This window comes from Piliocolobus tephrosceles, chromosome 13, assembly GCF_002776525.5.
Source record: "Piliocolobus tephrosceles isolate RC106 chromosome 13, ASM277652v3, whole genome shotgun sequence".
In the NCBI taxonomy this organism is placed as follows: domain Eukaryota; kingdom Metazoa; phylum Chordata; class Mammalia; order Primates; family Cercopithecidae; genus Piliocolobus; species Piliocolobus tephrosceles.
In genome coordinates, this window is record NC_045446.1 from 9,447,646 (window position 1) to 9,466,681 (window position 19,036).

At 50.4% G+C, this 19,036-nt stretch overlaps 1 protein-coding gene across 1 annotated transcript in view; it reads left to right on the forward strand.

Annotated features, from left to right (window-relative positions):
- NRXN2 (neurexin 2) overlaps nucleotides 1-19,036 on the forward strand; it is a 122,534-nt gene that overhangs the window by 37,845 nt on the left and 65,653 nt on the right. The window contains exons 7-8 of the mRNA XM_026446535.2: nucleotides 17,009-17,170; nucleotides 17,926-18,364. Coding sequence (XP_026302320.1) covers nucleotides 17,009-17,170; nucleotides 17,926-18,364 — 601 coding nt within the window. The remainder of the gene's footprint in view (nucleotides 1-17,008; nucleotides 17,171-17,925; nucleotides 18,365-19,036) is intronic.

The following is a 19,036-nucleotide window of genomic DNA, read 5'->3' on the forward strand; positions in this document are numbered from 1 at the left end:
TTCTATGGGTATGGTGGCTAACTTTCCTTGTCTCTCCTCCTGTCATCCTCCTTCTCCTCCCCTTCCTCCCACTGAAAGGCTCGTCAGTAGGCTCAGGATCTTGGCTGGCCTCCCACTCGTCTTACCTGTTCTGATTTCACACCATCGATGATGATCTAGTGGGGATACCTCCTCATTAATGCCACTCCTCCTTGCCAGGAGAACGCAGTGGCTAGTCCTGCTGCTTTTCCTTAGACCTGCCACTACCTGTTGCAGCCGGGCTCCTACTAATGTGCCTATTCTTAGTGGCCCCTGAGTTTCACAGAGTGACATGCTTGGTGGAGTCACTCCTCAGTGCAGGGCTCCTCTTCTTGTCAAATCATCCCTTTACCCAATCAGAGGGCTGTCCCGCGTTGTCATTACCGAGTGCACCTGAGTGTGTCATGTGCATTTGTGACAGTTTCAGATGCCACACACATTTTATTGAGGAGTATGGAGGACTCTCGTGCTTTCTGCTCGCTTTGCTCTCTCTATGACCAGTGCTGTCACCTGGTATTGACTTCGGCAAGATGCTCCAAGTTCAGAGTCCCCATCCATCATATGACCAAAAAATACATGGCACATCCATACTGGGAACAGAGGGGGAAAAAAAAGACATGGTCCCTGCCCTTCCAGGAGTTCAGCTCTTGAGGAGACAAGATGAGTCTGTTAAAAGTGAATAGAGCAAAGCCATGCCAGTGCCAAGTGAACAGCAGAAACCTTAAACATCCTACGACTAGAGTGATACCCAAGACGAGGGAGAGGTCTGTGGCTAGGGGAGGTGGGAAAGCCACACAGAGGAGGAGACACTCGGCCTCAGTAGTGCTGAGTGTAGACAGTGACCCTTGGTTGCTTCTTCCTGGGGTTCCCGTAGTCCAGAGTCCAAGCTGGTAACTGATGGAAACCTCTTCCCCTGGATTGTTCTACCAGAAGGCTCAGAGCAGAGGCAGGTCATATGGACCGTAAAGCAGGTCCTGAGGTCCACAGAGGGTGTCTGCTTAAAGACTTTGATTGGGCATTCTCTTTAAAAAGGGATTCTGGGGGAGTTTCTTGACTCCAGTCCACACCCATAAATATGAAGTGTTGGAGCTGCAGACAAGCAGTCCTCTCTTGGTCATCATGGCTACTAGGGGAAGGTCAGCCTCAGAGCCATGCTCTGGCTCCACTGCCCTCACTCAAGGCCTAGACTGTGGCCAAGTTCATCCTCACCAAGCCCTTCATGGGCCTGTTTTTCCTGGCCTCAAAGAGTAATTTATTGGATCTTGTGTCCCTCAAGCAGTGTTTCTCAGTCACTTAATCGTGTTGTGCTCCCCGGGAGACATTTGGTAACATCTGGAGACATTTTGGGCTGTCATAACTTGGGGGTGCCACTGTCATCTCATGGTTAGAGGCCAGGATGAGGCTGAACACCCTACAGTTTGCAGGACAGCCCTCATAACCAAGAATTATCTGACCCCAAATATCAGTAGTGCTGATATGGAGAAGCCCTGCTCAACCAAGTTTCTTTCCTTCCTTCCTTCCTTCCTTCCTTCCTTCCTTCCTTCCTTCCCTCCCTCCCTCCCTCCTTCCCTCCCTCCCTTCCTTTCTTTTTTAAAGACGGAGTCTCAGTCTGTTGTCCAGGCTGGAGTGCAGTGGCATGATCTTGGCTCACTCCAACCTCCGTCTCCCAGGTTATAGTGATTCTCCTGCCTCAGCCTCCCGAATAGCTGGGATTACAGATGCCTGCTACCATGCCTAACTAATTTCTGTATTTTTAGTAGAGATGGGGTTTCACCATATTGGCCAGGCTGGTCTTGAACTCCTGACCTCAAATGATCCTCCTGCCTTGGCCTCCCAAAATGCTGGGATTACAGGCGTTAGCCACCACACCTGGCCTCAATCAAGTTTTTATAGTGTCTGGGTGACATCCTGGGATTGGAACAACACTTATGTGATAAGAAGGGTGATGATGGGTGGAGTGATTTGAATCAATATTCTGTCTCCCCCACGTTTGGTGGGCCAGGAGCAAGGACAGGGAGAAATGACATCTGTCTTCAGCCTTAATAGGATAGAGGGCCAGGATCTGAGAACACTGTGGTTCCCAGGTTATTTTTCTCATTTGATTAGAATGGCCAGGGAGATGGCCTTCTGGGGAGGACCTGCCTGGGAACCAGCACTGAGGGGTCTCCATTCCCTTTGCTTCTGCAGCCATGGGACTGGGTCAAAGGCCAGCTCCAAAGATTAGAAGGAGGCAGAATTTCTCTTTTTCCCTTGGACTTGGTAATTATCCCTGGAATCATCTAGAGGCTCTCAGAACATAGCAGTTAGGACCAGGGGCACCTGATGAGACAGTGTCTCGCTCTCTCCTTTCTCTCCTTTCAAATCCAGCCCTCGAGGTCACTGTGATTGGAGGTGTCTCTTGGAGGATCTTGGCGGCAGGAATTATTACCTCTGAGGATTCCCCAAGGTCTATTTTAAATCCTGGGCCCACTCTCCTCCCATACCCAGTATGCTTCCCAACTGCCTCCCACCACCATGCAAGCAGTGTGCAAACCCATTTCCTCATTAGCCAGCACCAAATTTGGAAGACAAGCTGGCTATCCAAATATCACATGGTGCTTCCTCCTGCCCAGCTTGGATAACTCCTCTCCTTGGTGCAGAGGCTTTCAGGAGCTCCTCCAGGTCCCAGAAATGGAGTCGCCAAGGATGCAGTCCTCAAGGATGGAGTCCCTCAAAGATGTGGTCCCCAAGGATGGAGTCCCCAAGGATGCAGTCCCCAAGGATGGAATCTCCTAAGAATGCATTCTTCTAGGGATGGAGTCCCTAAGGATAGAGTCCCCTAAAGATGCAGTCCCCAAGGATAGAGTCTGCTGAGGATGGAGTCCCCAAGAATGGAGTCCCCAAGGATGGATTCCCCAGTAATGGAGTCCCCCAGGGGCAGAGTACCCTAAAGATGCAGTCCTCAGGGATGGAATCTGCCAAGGATGGAGTCCCCAAGGATGGAATAGCCAAAGATGGAATCCCCAAGAATGGAATCCCCAAGGTTGGAGTCCACCAAGGATGCAGTCCTCAAGGATGGAGTCCACAAACATGCGGTCTTCAAGGGTGGAGTCCACCAAGAATGTAGTCCTCCAAAGATGGAGTCCCCAAGCATGCAGTCCCCAAGGATGGAGTCACTAAGGATGAGGAGACCCCTGGGAGTCTAGGAATGCCTTCCTTAGGAACACATTCCCCTAAGGATGGAGTCCCCAGGGGTGGAGTCCATCAGGCAATTAGATTCCTTTCCTCTCCTTCCTGCCCAGGCCTTTCTCCCTCTCTGGCATGGCATACATCCTGTCTCAGGGCCTGCTGTGCTGTTCTCCATACTCATCCATGCCAACTTTCTTAGTTTTTCCCTTTGTTTTCACAGTTCTCCTACAGACACCACTCATTTGCCCTCCTTTCTGCCTGGTGAAATCCTAGATCTGAGGTTTGAGTCAGAAAGATCAGGTTCAAATCCCAGCTCTGCCAATAGTTTGAGTGCTTTTAGGCAAGTTATACAACTTCTGTGGGCTTCAGCTCCTCATCAGCAAAGTGAGAATGAACCTTTTGATGACTAACTGGGGTATTGCCTTAAAGCACTCAACACAGTGCCTGGCACGAATTAGTTGTTTTTTTTTTCAATCCTTCAAGCCCAGCTTAAATGCCACCATCTTCATAAAACCTTCCTTGATCCATTCCTCCAGCCAACCTTCCTTCTTGGCTATGTTCTTTGAGCCCTTGGAAACGTGTATTTGAGCCCTCTCGTCACATTCTGCCTGTGTTGTCAATATTTGTGTTCATTCCTTATCTGTACTTCTAGATGGTAAGAAAATTGGTGGCTTAATACCAGCAACTATTGAGTGTTTGTAGTTGTTTTCCTAATAGTTTTTTTCTGATCCATTTGGTCTCTTTCTTGAAGACAACTGGTAAGGTTTTGGATGCGAGGACCCATGTCCAAAAGTAGCAGAGCTAACTACTTCATGTGAGCACTGAACTACTTCTTGTCCTCTTGGGAAAAAACCCTCCAATTCACTTTTTTACTTATTTTATTTTATTTTTTTTTTGGCAATAGAGTCTCACTTTGTCTCTCAGGCTGGAGTGCAGTGGCGCAATCTCGGCTCACTGCAACCTCTGCCTCTCAGGTTCAAGCGATTCTCCTGCCTCAGTCTCCTGAGTAGCTGAGATTACAGGCTCCTGCTACCATGCCCGGCTAATTTTTGTATTTTTAATAGACATGGGGTTTCACCATGTTGGCCAGGCTGCTCTTGAACTGTTGACCTCAAGTGATCCACCTACCTCAGCCTCCCAAAGTGCTGGGATTACAGGCATGAGCTACCGCGCCCGACCCTAATTCACTTTACAAGACCAGAAGAACACCTCTCCTGGTCGCTCCTCTAAATTTCCTCAGGACTTTATCTTTCTGTCACAGTACTTCTCAGATCGCACTGTAACGTCTCTCCCCACTAGCCCCTGGCCTCAAAGATCTCATATCTCTTTAGAGATATCACCTAATTTTTATGACAACTCTGTGAGGTGGAGATATTATTCCCATTTTACTGATGAGAAAAACAAGACACAGAAGGTTAAAGAACTTGCTCAAGGTTATCCAGTTAGGAAGTGGTGGAGTTGGAAGTCTGACTTTGAAACCACTCTGATCCTCTGCCTCCAAGTGAGGGCCTGGTTGTTGTCATTGGTGCAAAATGCAAAGGAGGCTGGGGTTTGTCCTGTGCTTCTGTCATTCTTGGATGTTCTCAGATCTTGAAGCCATTTCAATGTTCTGCTTGTATCTCTGAAAAATGGGTCCCTCTTATGTGCAAGTGAAGTGGGTTCCTCTTCTCCTTGTCTTGAGCTTCTTTTACTCAAGTTCCACAGATTGTCTTCACCCCAGATTTTTATGATTTATGTAAATATTCCCCTCTCTTGGCTTTCTTGAGCAGGCTGGATCTACACTCAGATTTCAAGGTGGAGATGGGGTACAGTTTTGTCCTGAGGCTCTCCTTTCTGCCTGGTGAATTCCTAGAGCTGGTGTTTGAGTCAGAAAGACTTGGTAAAAATGACCACTTGATATGATGCCTAACTTCTCCCCTCTGTGACTTTGATACCCTTCTCATTCATCATGTGTTGTCATGCTTGTGCTCCTAGGCTCCAGGAGCTCTCTAGCTGTTTCTGTGAGTGGGATAAAGCCTTTGTTGCTCATCTGTTATTCTGAAGCCTCAGCTCTCCAGATCCTGGCCATTGGGAAGGCCTAGGCTGCTGTGTACCCCTTCCCTGTGCTGTGTCCCAGGCCACCAGGAATGGGTTCCAGTGGAAGCTGCATTCTAGAATTTCACGACAATTGCCCCCATAAGCATGATCTCCATTGGACTGGGTCTGGATCCATAATCCCTAGGTCTAGAGGGGCCCCATCTCGTCTACTCCAACCCTACTATTTTTAAGAGGAAGGCTGGATCTCTCATCAAATTTGTGGAAGGCCCAAGGGTTAGAACTCACATCTCTTTCTTCTCAATCCTGCTTTTTTTTTTTTTTTTTTTGAGACAGAGTCTCGCTCTGTCGCCCAGGGTGGAGTGCAGTGGCGTGATCTCAGCTCACTGCAAGCTCCGCCTCCCGGGTTCACACCATTCTCCTGCCTCAGCCTCCCGAGTAGCTGGGACTACAGGGACCTGCCACCACTCCCCGCTAATTTTTTGTATTTTTAGTAGAGATGGGGTTTCACCATGTTAGCCAGGATGGTCTTGATCTCCTAACCTCGTGATCTGCCCGCCTTAGCCTCCCAAAGTGCTGGGATTACAGGCGTGAGCCACTGCACCCCGCCATCAATCCTGATTCTTAATTTGCTGTTCTACTTGTTAAAATGGAATCTTCTTCTTAAAGTTGAAAACATTTAAATCTTATTTTATTCTCTACAACCAGTTCTAACTCAAAGAGTAGTAGTTGGATTTTTACCTCCAATGCCTTTTTCTTCCTGCCTTGTTTGACTAGGGCAGTGAAACCAGACAACACTTACCTTTTTGGGTCTGGTTGTTTAGCTGCCCTGAAGCTAATTGTTCCTTGTTCTGACTAGTTGGCCTCTTCATTTCATGACAGTCCTACCAGCCGCCAGTACTAATCCTCTTATCACACGCTATCCCCTGGCTCCCATCACTGCACCTGCAATTAGACTCTTCTCTTGCTATGTAAACTGCTTCTGCATCACTAATAATTAATATTGGTTATTCAGCACTTCTTCTGGCTGCTAAATATTGAATTCTGTTATTTTTAATTATACAAGGCTCTTATTCATTATCTTACTGAATTAGTCCTGTGCCCACTGGTTATAACAACTCTCTAACTAATGGATCTGTCCCTAGAATACCTCTCCTTCTCACAATCACACTGTCTGGGGTATAGTTTAGTATTTAACAGGCATCAAGCAATAATGTCCCTCCATCTCTAATACTCTTAAGTAAAGCTGCCTCAGTGCCTCTGACATGTCCTCCCCAAAGACAGGGATAATTTGGAAGGTGGTTGTTGCTGCTGTCTGTGGCAATGAGAAGAGAAAATGAACTTAGAGCCACATGAGAGTGGGGACACTAGAGACTGGGGTAGAAAGAGTGCGCTTATAGCTTAGGGAAAAGTCAGGGATTTTAGAGGTTCCTTTTTATGGGTGTAGGGGAATGAATTTCTGGTGCTAGCTCTGGGGAATGGAGACTCAGGGGTTTATGGGTGTACATGAAAGGAGGCTGTGCTGCTGGGGTGGCCTTACCAATTCTAGAGACTGGTAGAGGTGGTGGTGGTGGGCACTTGATTCTGGGAGGGACAATAGCCCGGAGAGTAAGAGAATGGGGTTGGGGTGACTGAAGAGCCTGGAGAACTTTTGGTGAAAGTTCTGAAAAGTCAAGGTGGACATGTGGGAGGAGTCAGCTATGGGTGGGAGATGGGGAGGAGAGGGAGGAGGGTCTGCAATAATTTGATATAATATATGAGCCATCTGCCAGCCCATGGAGGGCAACATTTCCTTTTCCCTGTACTGGTGGCGACTTACTCTCTCTTCCTTTCTTAAGGATGAGAAGAAAAAAAAAAAGCAAAAACCAAAAACAGAGGAGCTGCCCCTCTCCTCAGTGACTCCCAGGATCGATTTGCGTATTCTCCATCCCCAGGAAAAGCAGGCATCCATGGTCCCTCCTATGCTCCTTGGGAACCCCTTCCTTTTGCCTCCAAAATGAAATTGCCTCTCATTCTTGCCAGTCCTTTGATTCTCCAGGGGTGATGCCCACTCTTCTTCTAGCCTGATAGCCAGCTGGCCCATCACCAACTGGTTAATCCATTGACCCGGCATGGCCACTGGTCAGCCAGTTGGCCAGCACCAACTCGCTCTTTAGCCAGTTCTCTGGAAAGCCATCTGGTTGATCAGTTAGCCAACAAACCTGTAAGTCCATGGCTCCAACCAATAGCCCAATCCTCCTCACAGCCCTTGTTCCCTCCCTTCCTTCCCCTAAACTCTCTAACATTTCAGTTGATAGGACTTACTAATACTGCATAATTGGGTCTGCTTCTTAATCCCCTGCCTTTCCCTCTCTCACCCTCTGTTGGAAAACCCCGTTACCGACTCTGTGTGTGTTACTAACGCGCTTATAACCCTGGGGACCAAGGGATGGGCAGGGACAGGTGGGGCAAGGTATGAATGAAAAACCGAACTAACCTTTCTGTCTCATCTGCGGAATGTCGGCCATCTTTAAGTCTTTGGTTTCTTGGTCCAGTTCTTTTGTTGTTTTCTTCTCTACTAACCAAGGTCTCTAACTGTTCCCCTTCTCTGCAGACGGCTCTTCTTCGGGGAGGGGATGAGGGGGAAGAGGAATTCAGAGGAGGGATGGGGGAGGGATGGGGAGAAGAAGGGACTTAATTTTTGTGTGTGTTTTATTTCTCCTCCCCCCATTACAATTTAATTTTCTTTAAACAAATACTTTCGCTGAACCTAAGGTGGGAGGGTTGGAACAAACAACCAAATATATATAGATATATATTTTTTCCTCCTTCCTTGAGTTTCACAGTTGGTCATTTTATTTTTCTTTTCTTTTCGTTCTGTTCTTTTGTTGTTGTGTTTGTTGTTGTTTTTTGACATCCCCCTCCTCCCCATCCCCCCATATCTCCGGTGAAGCACGCAGGGATTGGACACGCTATGGTAAACAAACTGCATTATCTGGTAGATATCACTCTAATTGTCTTACCGTTTGGTTTGCCGTGGGTTTTTTTAACTGTTCGATTCTCCCTCTTTTGTTTCCTCTCCCTGTTTGGTTTTTTGGTTGTTTTGCTCTTCCAATTGTTTTTTGCGTCCTGGACAATCTTTAGATTTTGCTTCTCTTTTAGTTTCTCTCTTTCCCTTTTCTTTCTTTTTTGGTCCAAACTGAAATACAAAGGACAAATGGAAATCGAGGAATTTGGCTTGTCCCTGCTGTAATCCCTAACTCCTGAATTCAGATTCCTGGCCAGAGAGACCTGGGGGCAGGCCCCATGTTCATCGGCTCTGGTTAGACCAGCCCCGATGCCAGGCTGCTTATTTCTATTGCTTTATTTTGTTCTTTTCCCTCCCCTCCCTTGTTTTTTCTCTTTGATTTAGTTTCTTGGTCCCCTGAAAATCCATGGAAAACACCATCCCATGACATGCTATGCTCTGCTCACTGTCAGCTCCCTGGACAGGGCCCCTCAAGTTTGGGAAGGGGGCTGGGGGTGAGACCTCCAGTGGCAGCCAGCGGGGTGGGTTCCCAGGGGTGGGGGGCATGGCCTTGGGAGATGCGGAGCTGCCTGAGATCAGTCCAGACCTCATGCAAATCATCAGTTCATAGCAGTTTGGGGGCTGCCCCATGCTGGCTGCTCCAGGAAAGGTGCCGTCCCTTCCCTCACTTCTCAGCCTTGAGAGTTCCTGGTTCCATGTCCCCCACATTTTGCATGGCATGAATGGTCTTTTCCCCCGACCAGGGATAGCGTCCAGTTCCCCGCAACTGCTCCGCTGCTCTGACTAACACTGTGTTTCACACTGTCTTCCTTCCCCTCACCCCCTGCCCTCTCTCCCCACTGCCTGCCCCGCATGGCCTCTGATAGGGGCTGGTTTCCTTTCCTGTTGAGGGGAGTGAGAGGAGGAGGCCTGCAGGGGTGGGAAGGGGCAGCATTGGTTGTCCTTGTCACCGAGTTCCTCTGTTTGGGTTGGGCTCAGTCCTGGTGAGTGTTGGTGTGGGTGTCTGTGTAAATGCAGCTGGTGTGTGTTGGTGTGTGGGTGTGACTGTGTGTAAATGTTGGCGTGACATTTCGGGGTGTTAGTGGGAAGCTGTACCGTGTATGTGCGAGGCTCTGCTGGTGACTCTCCATGTGTGAGCTGGTGTGAGCTGGGGGCTGCGTGACTGTGTAGGTTTTTGAGCCTGGTGAGGACTCTGTGTGGAGGTGGCCCTTCAGTCGCAGTGCCATGGCAGGCAGGAACAGGGAAGGAACTGGGGCTAGCTCTTTGCTCCTTGCTTTGCCTCAGAGTGTGTGCCCACAGGCCTTGCTACGTGCGATCCCCTGGGATTCCCTCGTGCCTGCCCAGTCCTGGCTCTGCAGCAGCAGCCGGTTAGTCATCGCCTATTAATAATGCAGAGTGATTGAGCACCAGGCTGGGGACCCTGCAGATGGACGTGTCTGCTCCCGTGGGGCTGGCGCTGCTTGGGGCAGCTGCCTGGCCTGCCCATCCACCCAGCTTTGCATGGCTGGCTGGTGAGGAGGGAAGCGTGACAGTTGGGGCTCCCAATCTGAGTGTCTCCCCCACTTCCTTAGGAGGCTCTACCTCTGAGGCTACATCTGGCTTTTCCTGAACTTTTGCGGGTCCATGTTTTCCTGTACCCATATAGACTAGTGCCCATGGCCAAAGCCATTCCAGCCCTCCCCAATTTAAGATCTCAGGTGACCACTCCCAGTGGTCTTGGTGTTCCAGTAGGGCATACAGTGCCAGGTTTCTTGTTCCTCCAGCTGCTACTTCTAGGAGTTAGCTGCTACCTGCCCGGCTCAGGCCAGGCCATTGAGTACCTGTCAGGAGCTGGCCATTTGGAACTTTCTTTATGGTGCTTCACTAGATAGCCAACCTGTGACTTTGGGGACAGAAGGGAGGCAAGATCAAGCCATGTGGTACACCCCAAGCCTCTGGGTAATACCATCCTAGAATTAGGACCCAGCAGATTTTCCATCTAGCCTCAATTTGGTTAAAAATTGACCACGTGGGTTGAGTCTACTAAAGCTCAGTTTCCTTATCTACCAAATGGGCTAATAGGGGTACTATACCTGCATTGCCTACTACATGGAATCAGTGTGAAGATCAAGTAGAGTAATAGAAGTGAAAACATTTGTACTCTGTAAAGGAAATTGTAATGTTACTAAGCTTTATAAAATGTTAACTGATTGTCTCAGTGTTTCCAGGGCAGGGATGTTTTGTAAAGAAATGATTCTCTTCCATAGCAAACCCTGGAGAATATAACATCTCTGGCCCACTGGAGATCCTATTACTATCTCTTCTGAAGAATCAGTCCCAAAATAACTGTGTGAAACCCTAGAATGCTTCAGGAATTGGGCTGGAGAAGAGGAGGAAAGATGAATGACTTGATTAAATTGGTTAAGAAGCAACAACCAGCTAGGCACCTGTAATCCCAGCTACTTGAGGCTGAGGTGGTTAAGTTGGTTAAGAAGGAAACAACCTGCTGGGTGTGGTGGCTCACTCCTGTAATCCCAGCATTTTGGGAGGCTGAGGCGGGTGGATCACCTGAGTTCAGGAGTTCAAGGCCAGCCTGGCCAACATGGTGAAACCCTGTCTCTACTAAAAATACAAAAAAATAGCCGGGTGTGGTGATGGGCATCTGTAATCCCAGCTACTCAGGACGCTAAGGCAGGAGAATTACTTGAACCTGGGAGGCCAAGGTTGCAGTGAACCGAGATCGCGCCACTGCACTCCAGCCTGGGCAACAGGAGTAAAACTCCATCTCCAAAACAAAACAAAACAGAACAGAACAAAACAAAACACAAAACAAAAAGAAGAAGCCAACAACCAGCTATGAACCTGTAATCTCAGCTACTCAAGGCTGAGATGGGAAGATTGCACGAGCCCAGGAGTTCAAGACTAGCCTGGGTGACATAGCAAGACCCCCCTCCCCTCTTTTTTTTTTTTTTGAGATAGAATCTGGCTCTGTTGCCTACACTGGAGTGAAGTGATGTGATCTCGGCTCACTGCAACCTCTGCCTCCTGAGTTCAAGCAATTCTCATGCCTCAGCCTCCTGAGTAGCTTGGACTACAGGTGCACACCACCATACCTGGCTAATTTTTTGTATTTTTAGTAGAGACAGGATTTCACCATGTTGCCCAGGCTGGTTTCGAATTCCTGAGCTCAGGCATTCCACCCACCTCAGCTTCCCAAAGTGTTAGGATACAGGCATGAGCCATTGTGCCCTGTCAAGACACCATCTCTAAAACAAACAAACAAACAAACAAACAAACAAACAAGACCCTATCTCTAAAACAAACAGACACACACACACACAAAACAAACAAACAAAAAAGCAAACAATACTCTCTTGTTTCAGCCCTGAAAAGGAAAGTATCTGCCCAATTCTGAGTCTCTAAAGTCTGCACTTTCCTGCATGAGCAATACTGACTGGTAAACAGATCTGGTTGCCTTTTGGTGGCCTCATAGACCTTCATAAACCTGTACTAGGAATCAGCTCTTTCCGGCCAAGACCAGAGTCTGAGGCCTTGTAACAGGGTTCAGTCTGTTCTGATTCCCAAGGCATCCCCCAGACAGGTTTTGGCTAGTTTCCAGTTTATTTTTACTAACTCATTTATATGGACTCTTTTCATGTTGTTTGAGCACTTCTTTGGGGAGAGGGTGGATATAAAGCAAAAAGGCCAACCTTGAAAAGGTTGAGAAGTTTGGATTAGGTGTGATCAGGCTAATGAAGTTTGCTTGTAAAAATAATGATAGCTCTTTGTACACACACTGGGAGTCTTTATATAGCTTTCCCCTTTCGAATATCATTTAAACTTTGTGAATGCCTGGGTTGCACGTAGCAGGCAGAGTATGTTCCCAGTTAACAGATGGGGAAAGCTGAAGCCCAGAGAAAGCATCTTGTCTAGGGTCACATAGCCAGATATGGAGGAGTTTCACTTCAGTTTTCTCATTGGATGCTCAGCGTAAGCCTGGAAGAAATGGGAGCCCCAGAAGTTGTTAAACTCCTCTCACAGATGAGAGTCAGAGGTAAAATGGGATTGTTTTGGAAAAGGATGAAGCCTGAATGAGAGCCCAGGATTTCTGACCTGATATCTTTCCTCTCTATTCCCAAACTATCAAATCCAGACCTCAGGATTCACGACAGGGCTGTGCCTGCCGGTTCAGTCCATCTTCGTGGTGTATCTTTCCAGCCTGAGTCTCTGGTTAGTTTCTGCCCTCTCACTGAACAGGTAGCTAACCCAAACCCTTAGCAGGACTTGCAGTACCTCACTCAGCCTGGAGACCCTTTCTTCCCCTTTGTCTTTGTCCCTTATTTCCACCCACTCAATCCTAAGGGGATGCCAGGACCTTTCCCCTAGACTAGTTGCTCTTAACCACCTTTGGCTCTTGGATACCTTTGAGAATTTGATGACAGCAATGGACTCTCACAGGAAAAAAGCCCATGGAGGCAGTTTTGCACACAATATCAAGGGACTTGGAATCTCCCTAGCTCAGTCAACTTGCCCACAAGTTAAAAATACCTGCCCTCCGTCTTGTTCTCCCCAGAATAAGTCCCCCTCCCAAGGAGGTCAGTGACCCTGTGATCATCACAGGCAACTGAGAAAGGCTTCAGAAGATGGCAAAAGGATACTTCCCCTCTTCCTCAGCCTTTCTTCCTAAGGCATGGTGGGCATGAAGTGCCCACCAATGTGGAGTTATTTATGGCCAGGACCTAGTTTCTTTTTTTTTTTTTCTTTTTTTTGAGACGGAGTCCCGCTCTGTCCCCCAGGCTGGAGTGCAGTGGCCGGATCTCAGCTCACTGCAAGCTCCGCCTCCCGGGTTCACGCCATTCTCCTGCCTCAGCCTCCTGGAGTAGCTGGGACTATAGGCGCCCGCTACCTCGCCCGGCTAGTTTTTGTATTTTTTAGTAGAGACGGGGTTTCACCGGGTTAGCCAGGATGGTCTCGATCTCCTGACCTCGTGATCCGCCCGTCTCGGCCTCCCAAAGTGCTGGGATTACAGGCTTGAGCCACCGCGCCCGGCCAGGACCTAGTTTCATATCCTGCACAGTCTGCCACAGGGGAGGTGTGTGGAGCAGAAAGAGAAGTGGGGTCAGCAGGGAGGGCTGAGAGCCCACCCAAGTCACAGGCTGCCCCTTGTGGCCACCTCCATCCAGCCTCTCTGCTTCTGGGGAGCACAGTGGGGGCTGGGCCGTGGGCTCCTGCTGCCTCTGCACCCTCTCCCTTCTCCTCTGGCTGGACACAACTCTTCCAGGGCAGAAGCTCTGGCTCATTCCCCTTGGCCAGTTCAGTACCCACTTGGCTTGCTTGTCTGTATTGAGTGGGTTGGCATGGGTTGGGTGCAGACACTCTGCTATGTCTCAGTGATGCTGTTTGGAAGGAGACAGCTGGAACGTCTCACTGCCTTGGGTAGGATGTGGTATGTACGCAGGTGTGTCTGGGGATTGGTGATCCGTGGCGAATGGGTGGTAGAATGAGTCTTGGGTCGCCTGCTTATGAGGACAGTAGAGTCAAATGTCTTTTCTCTTTCTTTTTCAACCCTTAAAGTGTCTCTGTCCTAGTGGTCACTCCTCTCTTTTCCCCTCATCATCAGAAGGAAGCTGTCTCCCTACCTGCACCCTACAGCTCTGTCGCCTCCATCTCTGCCCCTCCCAATGCCCCTGCCCTGCACGCCTTCTTACCTGGCTGCCTTTCTCTGGCCTGTCCTGCTGGGCCTAGCCCTCACCCTGCTCCTCTAACCTGCATGTGTCCAGCTGCAGTGGCTGTTCTGTGTCCCACGACCCCCTCCTTTCCCTCCTCCCCCACCGGCCCCACCCCTTCCAGAAGATACGTGGGGGGGGGTTGGGGGGCAGGGGCATCATGAACCCCTGGGGTGGAGGGGGACCGGGGGAATTATTCCCCTGTTTCCTGCTTTTACTAACGAACCTGCCATTTTTGTGTCTGGACTTTGATTTGTCTGAGGGAACAGTCGGGTTTTACTAATCTAAGTCATCTCCCTCCTTGCCTTCCTCAGAGACCTTCCTCCATTCCCTCTACCCTTGGCTTCCTTTCCACCCAGAACCCATCCCCACTTTCTCCCTCTACTCCCCACCTCTGGCTGATCCCCTTCCTCAGGGCACTTCCTTATGTTGTCCTTCCTCCTGCTACCCCACCCCCAGGCCCAGCCCTGGGCCATAAGAGGGTGATTAAGGCAGCCCTTTCCCAGTAGGAAGCACATGGGAGTGATCTGCAAAAAGCCCAGGGGGGCAAGGTGAGATTGTGCCCAGTCAGGAGGGAAACTGAGGAGGGTATTTCCTCCTCTCTACCCCACACTGTCACCTCGTCTAAGTCTGAGAGGGCAAAGGGAGGGTGACTTTGGCAAATGGAGTGGGATAGAGAGAGCCCATAGGGTGAGGGAGATGGCCAGTGGCTGGTGCTCTGGCTTCTGAGGTCAGGGAGGGAGGACACAGCTGAGGGGCTCAGGTGGGCTGGGGACCAAAAGAGGAGATTCTCTTCCTGGGGAGCTTTGGGACCAGAAGAGCCCTTTCCCTGCACTGAAGCAGGAGTGCACTTGAGTTTCTGTCACCAAAGTCCCAGGCTCCCTAGGTGTTAGGTTCATAGATGGAGATGCCGGCTATGTGGCCCTGGGTCATAAGATGATCTTTAATGGCTATGTGCTGTATACCCTGGATTATGTTCAGATTAGTGGGGTTACAGGGACATGTCAGGCTGGTGCCTACCCCTCAGGAGCTGACCAGTTGGGGTGACCAGACTTAGGCACAGGAAGTAATCAGCAGCCCAGTTCCTGGTTTCTCAGTGCAGCATCAGGGAGAGTGGAGGTGGAGGGCTGGATGGAGTTGAATTTGTCCCAAGGAGGCCCGTTCAGCCTATTACCCACTCCCTGTTTTATCCCTGACCTTTCATCCCGGTTCCTTCTTCCCTTTCTCCAGCCCCTCTCTGCCAGGTCTAATCTCGTTTGCATGTTTTTGTGACTAATACTTTGACCCTTCCCTTTTCTACCCAGACCCCTACTTCCCAGCCTTAGGGTGGGGTGGAGGGAAGAAGAAATAAATGGTAATGACTGGCCCTCCCCTCAAATAAGATTCAAAAGATTTCAGACTGCCCCTTTCCACAAAGACATCCCCTTACCTTCTGCTCTTGAACCTAGTTACCCCAGCACAAGGTTTGATGGTTCCCAGGAGGTGGAGGGTGGGGCTCAGCTCTACCCTATACGCTGCAAGGCTCCAGCCAAGCACAAGGGGGATTCAGGAGTCCTGGGAAGGCAGGAAGCTCCCTTACCCCAGTTTTGCTCATGTCCCTTTGGAGTTCCTCCGCTCACCCACTGAGACTATGGACCCCTGGAGACCAGTCGCTGGAAGATGGCTGGTGGCATGTGCATATAGACTGGTGTGGATGAGGAGGGCATAGGATGTGACTGGAAGGCCCCAATCTCTAGACTGCTCCTGAAAGAGGGTGCTGAGGCACTCTTGGGGAATGAGAAATGGGGTGAGCTGTGGCCTGTGGAAACAGTGTTGGGCTAACCCTGAGCCAGCTTCCTATTGACCCTGCAGAGCTCTGCCCTCTTTCCCAGCTGACCTTCCCAAACCACTGCCTTCCTGGAGTAGGGGCTCATGGTCTCATAGCCCTTGGCCCTTCTCTCACAACCTTTTTGGGTGTCTTGAACCCTTGTGGGCTGCTTGTAGAGTTAGATTTTTTGGAGACTAGGTGGACATTTGCCTGGGGAGACTAGGGGAGTCAGAGAGTTTCCTGTCCTTGTCACGCCCTGCCCCGCCCCACCTAAGATCACTTCTGCATTCTCCAGGCCACCGCTGAGCCCCCGTGCCTCTTGGAACACCAAGTACTCCCCCATTCCCACTCATCCTGCTTTCTTACTGAACTTTCAGCCCAGGGGCAAGGTATTCATGAGGTTAGCCCTATCCCCCTCTGTTCCCTAAGCTGGCCCTGACTCCCTGGAGTAACTCTGGTGGTGTCCGTAGACAAGGCAATTAGATAGGAAGAAGGAAGAGTGGACTAATGTAGCTAAAGAGCTCCCTCTCCTTTGGAGGCAAGAGAGTGACCTGAATATAAGGAGATCTGAGGAGCCAAGAGACAGACTCAGGAAAGGGCTAGAAGTACAAACCCGGAGACTGGGCAGCAGGGGTGGAAATCAGCCACGATGGGCAACCCCAGAAAGTTTCAAGACTTTCTAGGAATATCTGAGTTCCTGGTCCTCACACTGCTATCTTCCATCTCCCTACTGGGTTCAGACTGAAAGGCTTCCCAGCACCCAGCGGAGGGGGCTGCAGGTGAGTCTAAGCCACCAAGGTCCGGGGAACACCATTCTCTGGCACACTTTTGAAAGAAGTTCTGGAGTCATGTGTGTGTCCAGAGAGTACCTTCAGGAGAAGAAAAGTGAGGATGCCATCTGCACCCATCCTGTGCCCCAGAATGGGGGATCCGTCCTGGAGCCCACATTCTTGTTCAGAGTGCCTTCCAGGAACAGCTTCTTGGGGGACCTCATGGGGAGCTCTCCAAGTACCCTTCAGGCTCCTGCCTGCTGAGCTGGGGGCCAGAGGGCAGGTCTTAGCCCACCCTGAAACCATCAAATCTTGTGCTGCCTCCTTTTCCTCATTCCCTCTCTTCCCCCACTGTTCCTTCTCCAAGACAAGCAGACATAAAAATGGGGGTCCCCCTCCCCTGCTGCCCTCTGGCCCCTCCTTTGCCCAGCCGTAGCTCTTCCTAGGGATTTGATGTTGGTTGTCTCCTGTCTTTCTCCCTCCCTCCTGGGCTGGGCAGGTGACCATCTCGGTGGACGGGATCCTGACCACCACAGGCTACACGCAGGAGGATTACACCATGCTGGGCTCTGATGACTTCTTCTACATTGGGGGCAGCCCCAATACAGCTGACCTGCCGGGCTCGCCCGTCAGCAACAACTTCATGGGCTGCCTCAAGGACGTGAGTAGGGCTAGGGAGGGGCTGCAGGCCGTTCAGGAGCCCTTTGGCTCCTGTCTTCAGTGTGACTTAGTCTGACCTGGCTAGGTGTCTGGGTCTTCTGTTGCTTCCAAGTCCATGGTGGGAGACACCCCCTCTTTAAAACCTAAGGCCCACTGACTCCATCAAGAAGCTTCTCCCCTCTCGTTGCCTTGAGCCTTAGAAACTCCCATCCTCATAGAGGACCCTCAAAGGCAGCTGTGGAATAGAGGAAAGAATGCTGGGTGTGAAGACTAAAGACCTTTGCTTGAGTCACAGCTCTTCCACTCATTGGTTCTGTGACTGTGGTCAAGTCACTTGACTGTCTAATGCTGAGTTTCCTCCTCTGTAGATGGGTAGTCAGTGCCTACTTCATAAGGTTGTGAGGCACACATGAGAGTGTAAGTGAACATACTTCATCAAGTAGAAAATGGCTACCACATATCAGTGGCCTTGTCATTATTATGAACTGCAATTTAGTGGGCACTGAGAGCCCACAGGGCAAGTCACCGTGCTCCTGCTGGGCCAGAAGACAGGACAGGACAGGCAGGGGAGGTGCTTGTTCACAGCCTCTGTGCCTGAAGCTCCGGAACAGAGGCCTAAGGGGAGTGGTCTGGTGGAACTGAGCAGGGGCTACAGGGGTGGGTGACTGGGTCCCCTGGTGCTCACTTCTGGGTGGGAGTGACCAGGCCCTAAGCTGCTTTCTGATTCTTTATACCTGACGCCACCCCTCCCTGCAGGTGGTCTATAAGAACAACGACTTCAAACTGGAACTATCCCGCCTGGCAAAGGAAGGGGACCCCAAGATGAAGCTGCAGGGGGACTTGTCATTCCGCTGTGAGGATGTGGCTGCCCTGGACCCTGTGACCTTTGAGAGTCCCGAGGCCTTTGTGGCGCTGCCCCGCTGGAGTGCTAAACGCACTGGCTCCATCTCCCTAGACTTCCGCACCACTGAGCCCAACGGGCTGCTGCTCTTCAGCCAGGGCCAGCGGGCTGGGGGTGGAGCTGGCAGCCACAGCTCTGCTCAGCGGGCCGACTACTTTGCCATGGAGCTTTTGGACGGCCACCTCTATCTTCTGCTGGACATGGGATCTGGGGGCATCAAGCTGCGGGCATCCAGCCGCAAGGTCAATGATGGCGAGTGGTGTCACGTGGACTTCCAGAGGGACGGGCGAAAAGGTCAGGAGGCCTCTGGACCCTTCCCCTTCCATGGGCCACCCCTTTCCATCTGCCCTGACATGCTCTCCGTCTCTCTTCAGTGGGTCTCTTCTACACCATTTCCTATACTCTTCCCTGCCACTTCTCCTCTACCCCTCCTCACGTCTTGTCCTTTCTGGACATTGGCAGAAAGAGCACAGCATTTGATGTCAGTCAGACTTGGATCACACCTCAGCTCCCCTACTTGCTGCAAGTGAGACTCCATTTCCTTATCTGTAGCAGGAATAATCCCACAAGGGCCATCAAGAGGAGAAAATAAGAGCACACCTGTAGAAGGATTAGCACAGTGGCCAACATAGAGTAGACACCCCATTCTCCTTTAAGAATATATCTTCCGGCCAGGCACGATGCCTCTCGCCTGTAATCCCAGCTTGTAATCCCACTTCGGGAGGCCAAGGTGGGCAGATCGTGAGGTCAGATCGAGACCATCCTGGCTAACATGGCAAAACCCCATCTCTACTAAAATTACAAAATATTAGCCAGGTGTGGTGGTGGGCACCTGTAGTCCCGGCTACTCAGAGGCTGACACAGAAGAATGGCGTGAACCCGGGAGGCGGAGTTTGCAGTGAGCCTAGATCACACCACTGCACTCCAGCCTGGGTGACAGACTCTGTCTCAAAAAAAAAAAAAAAA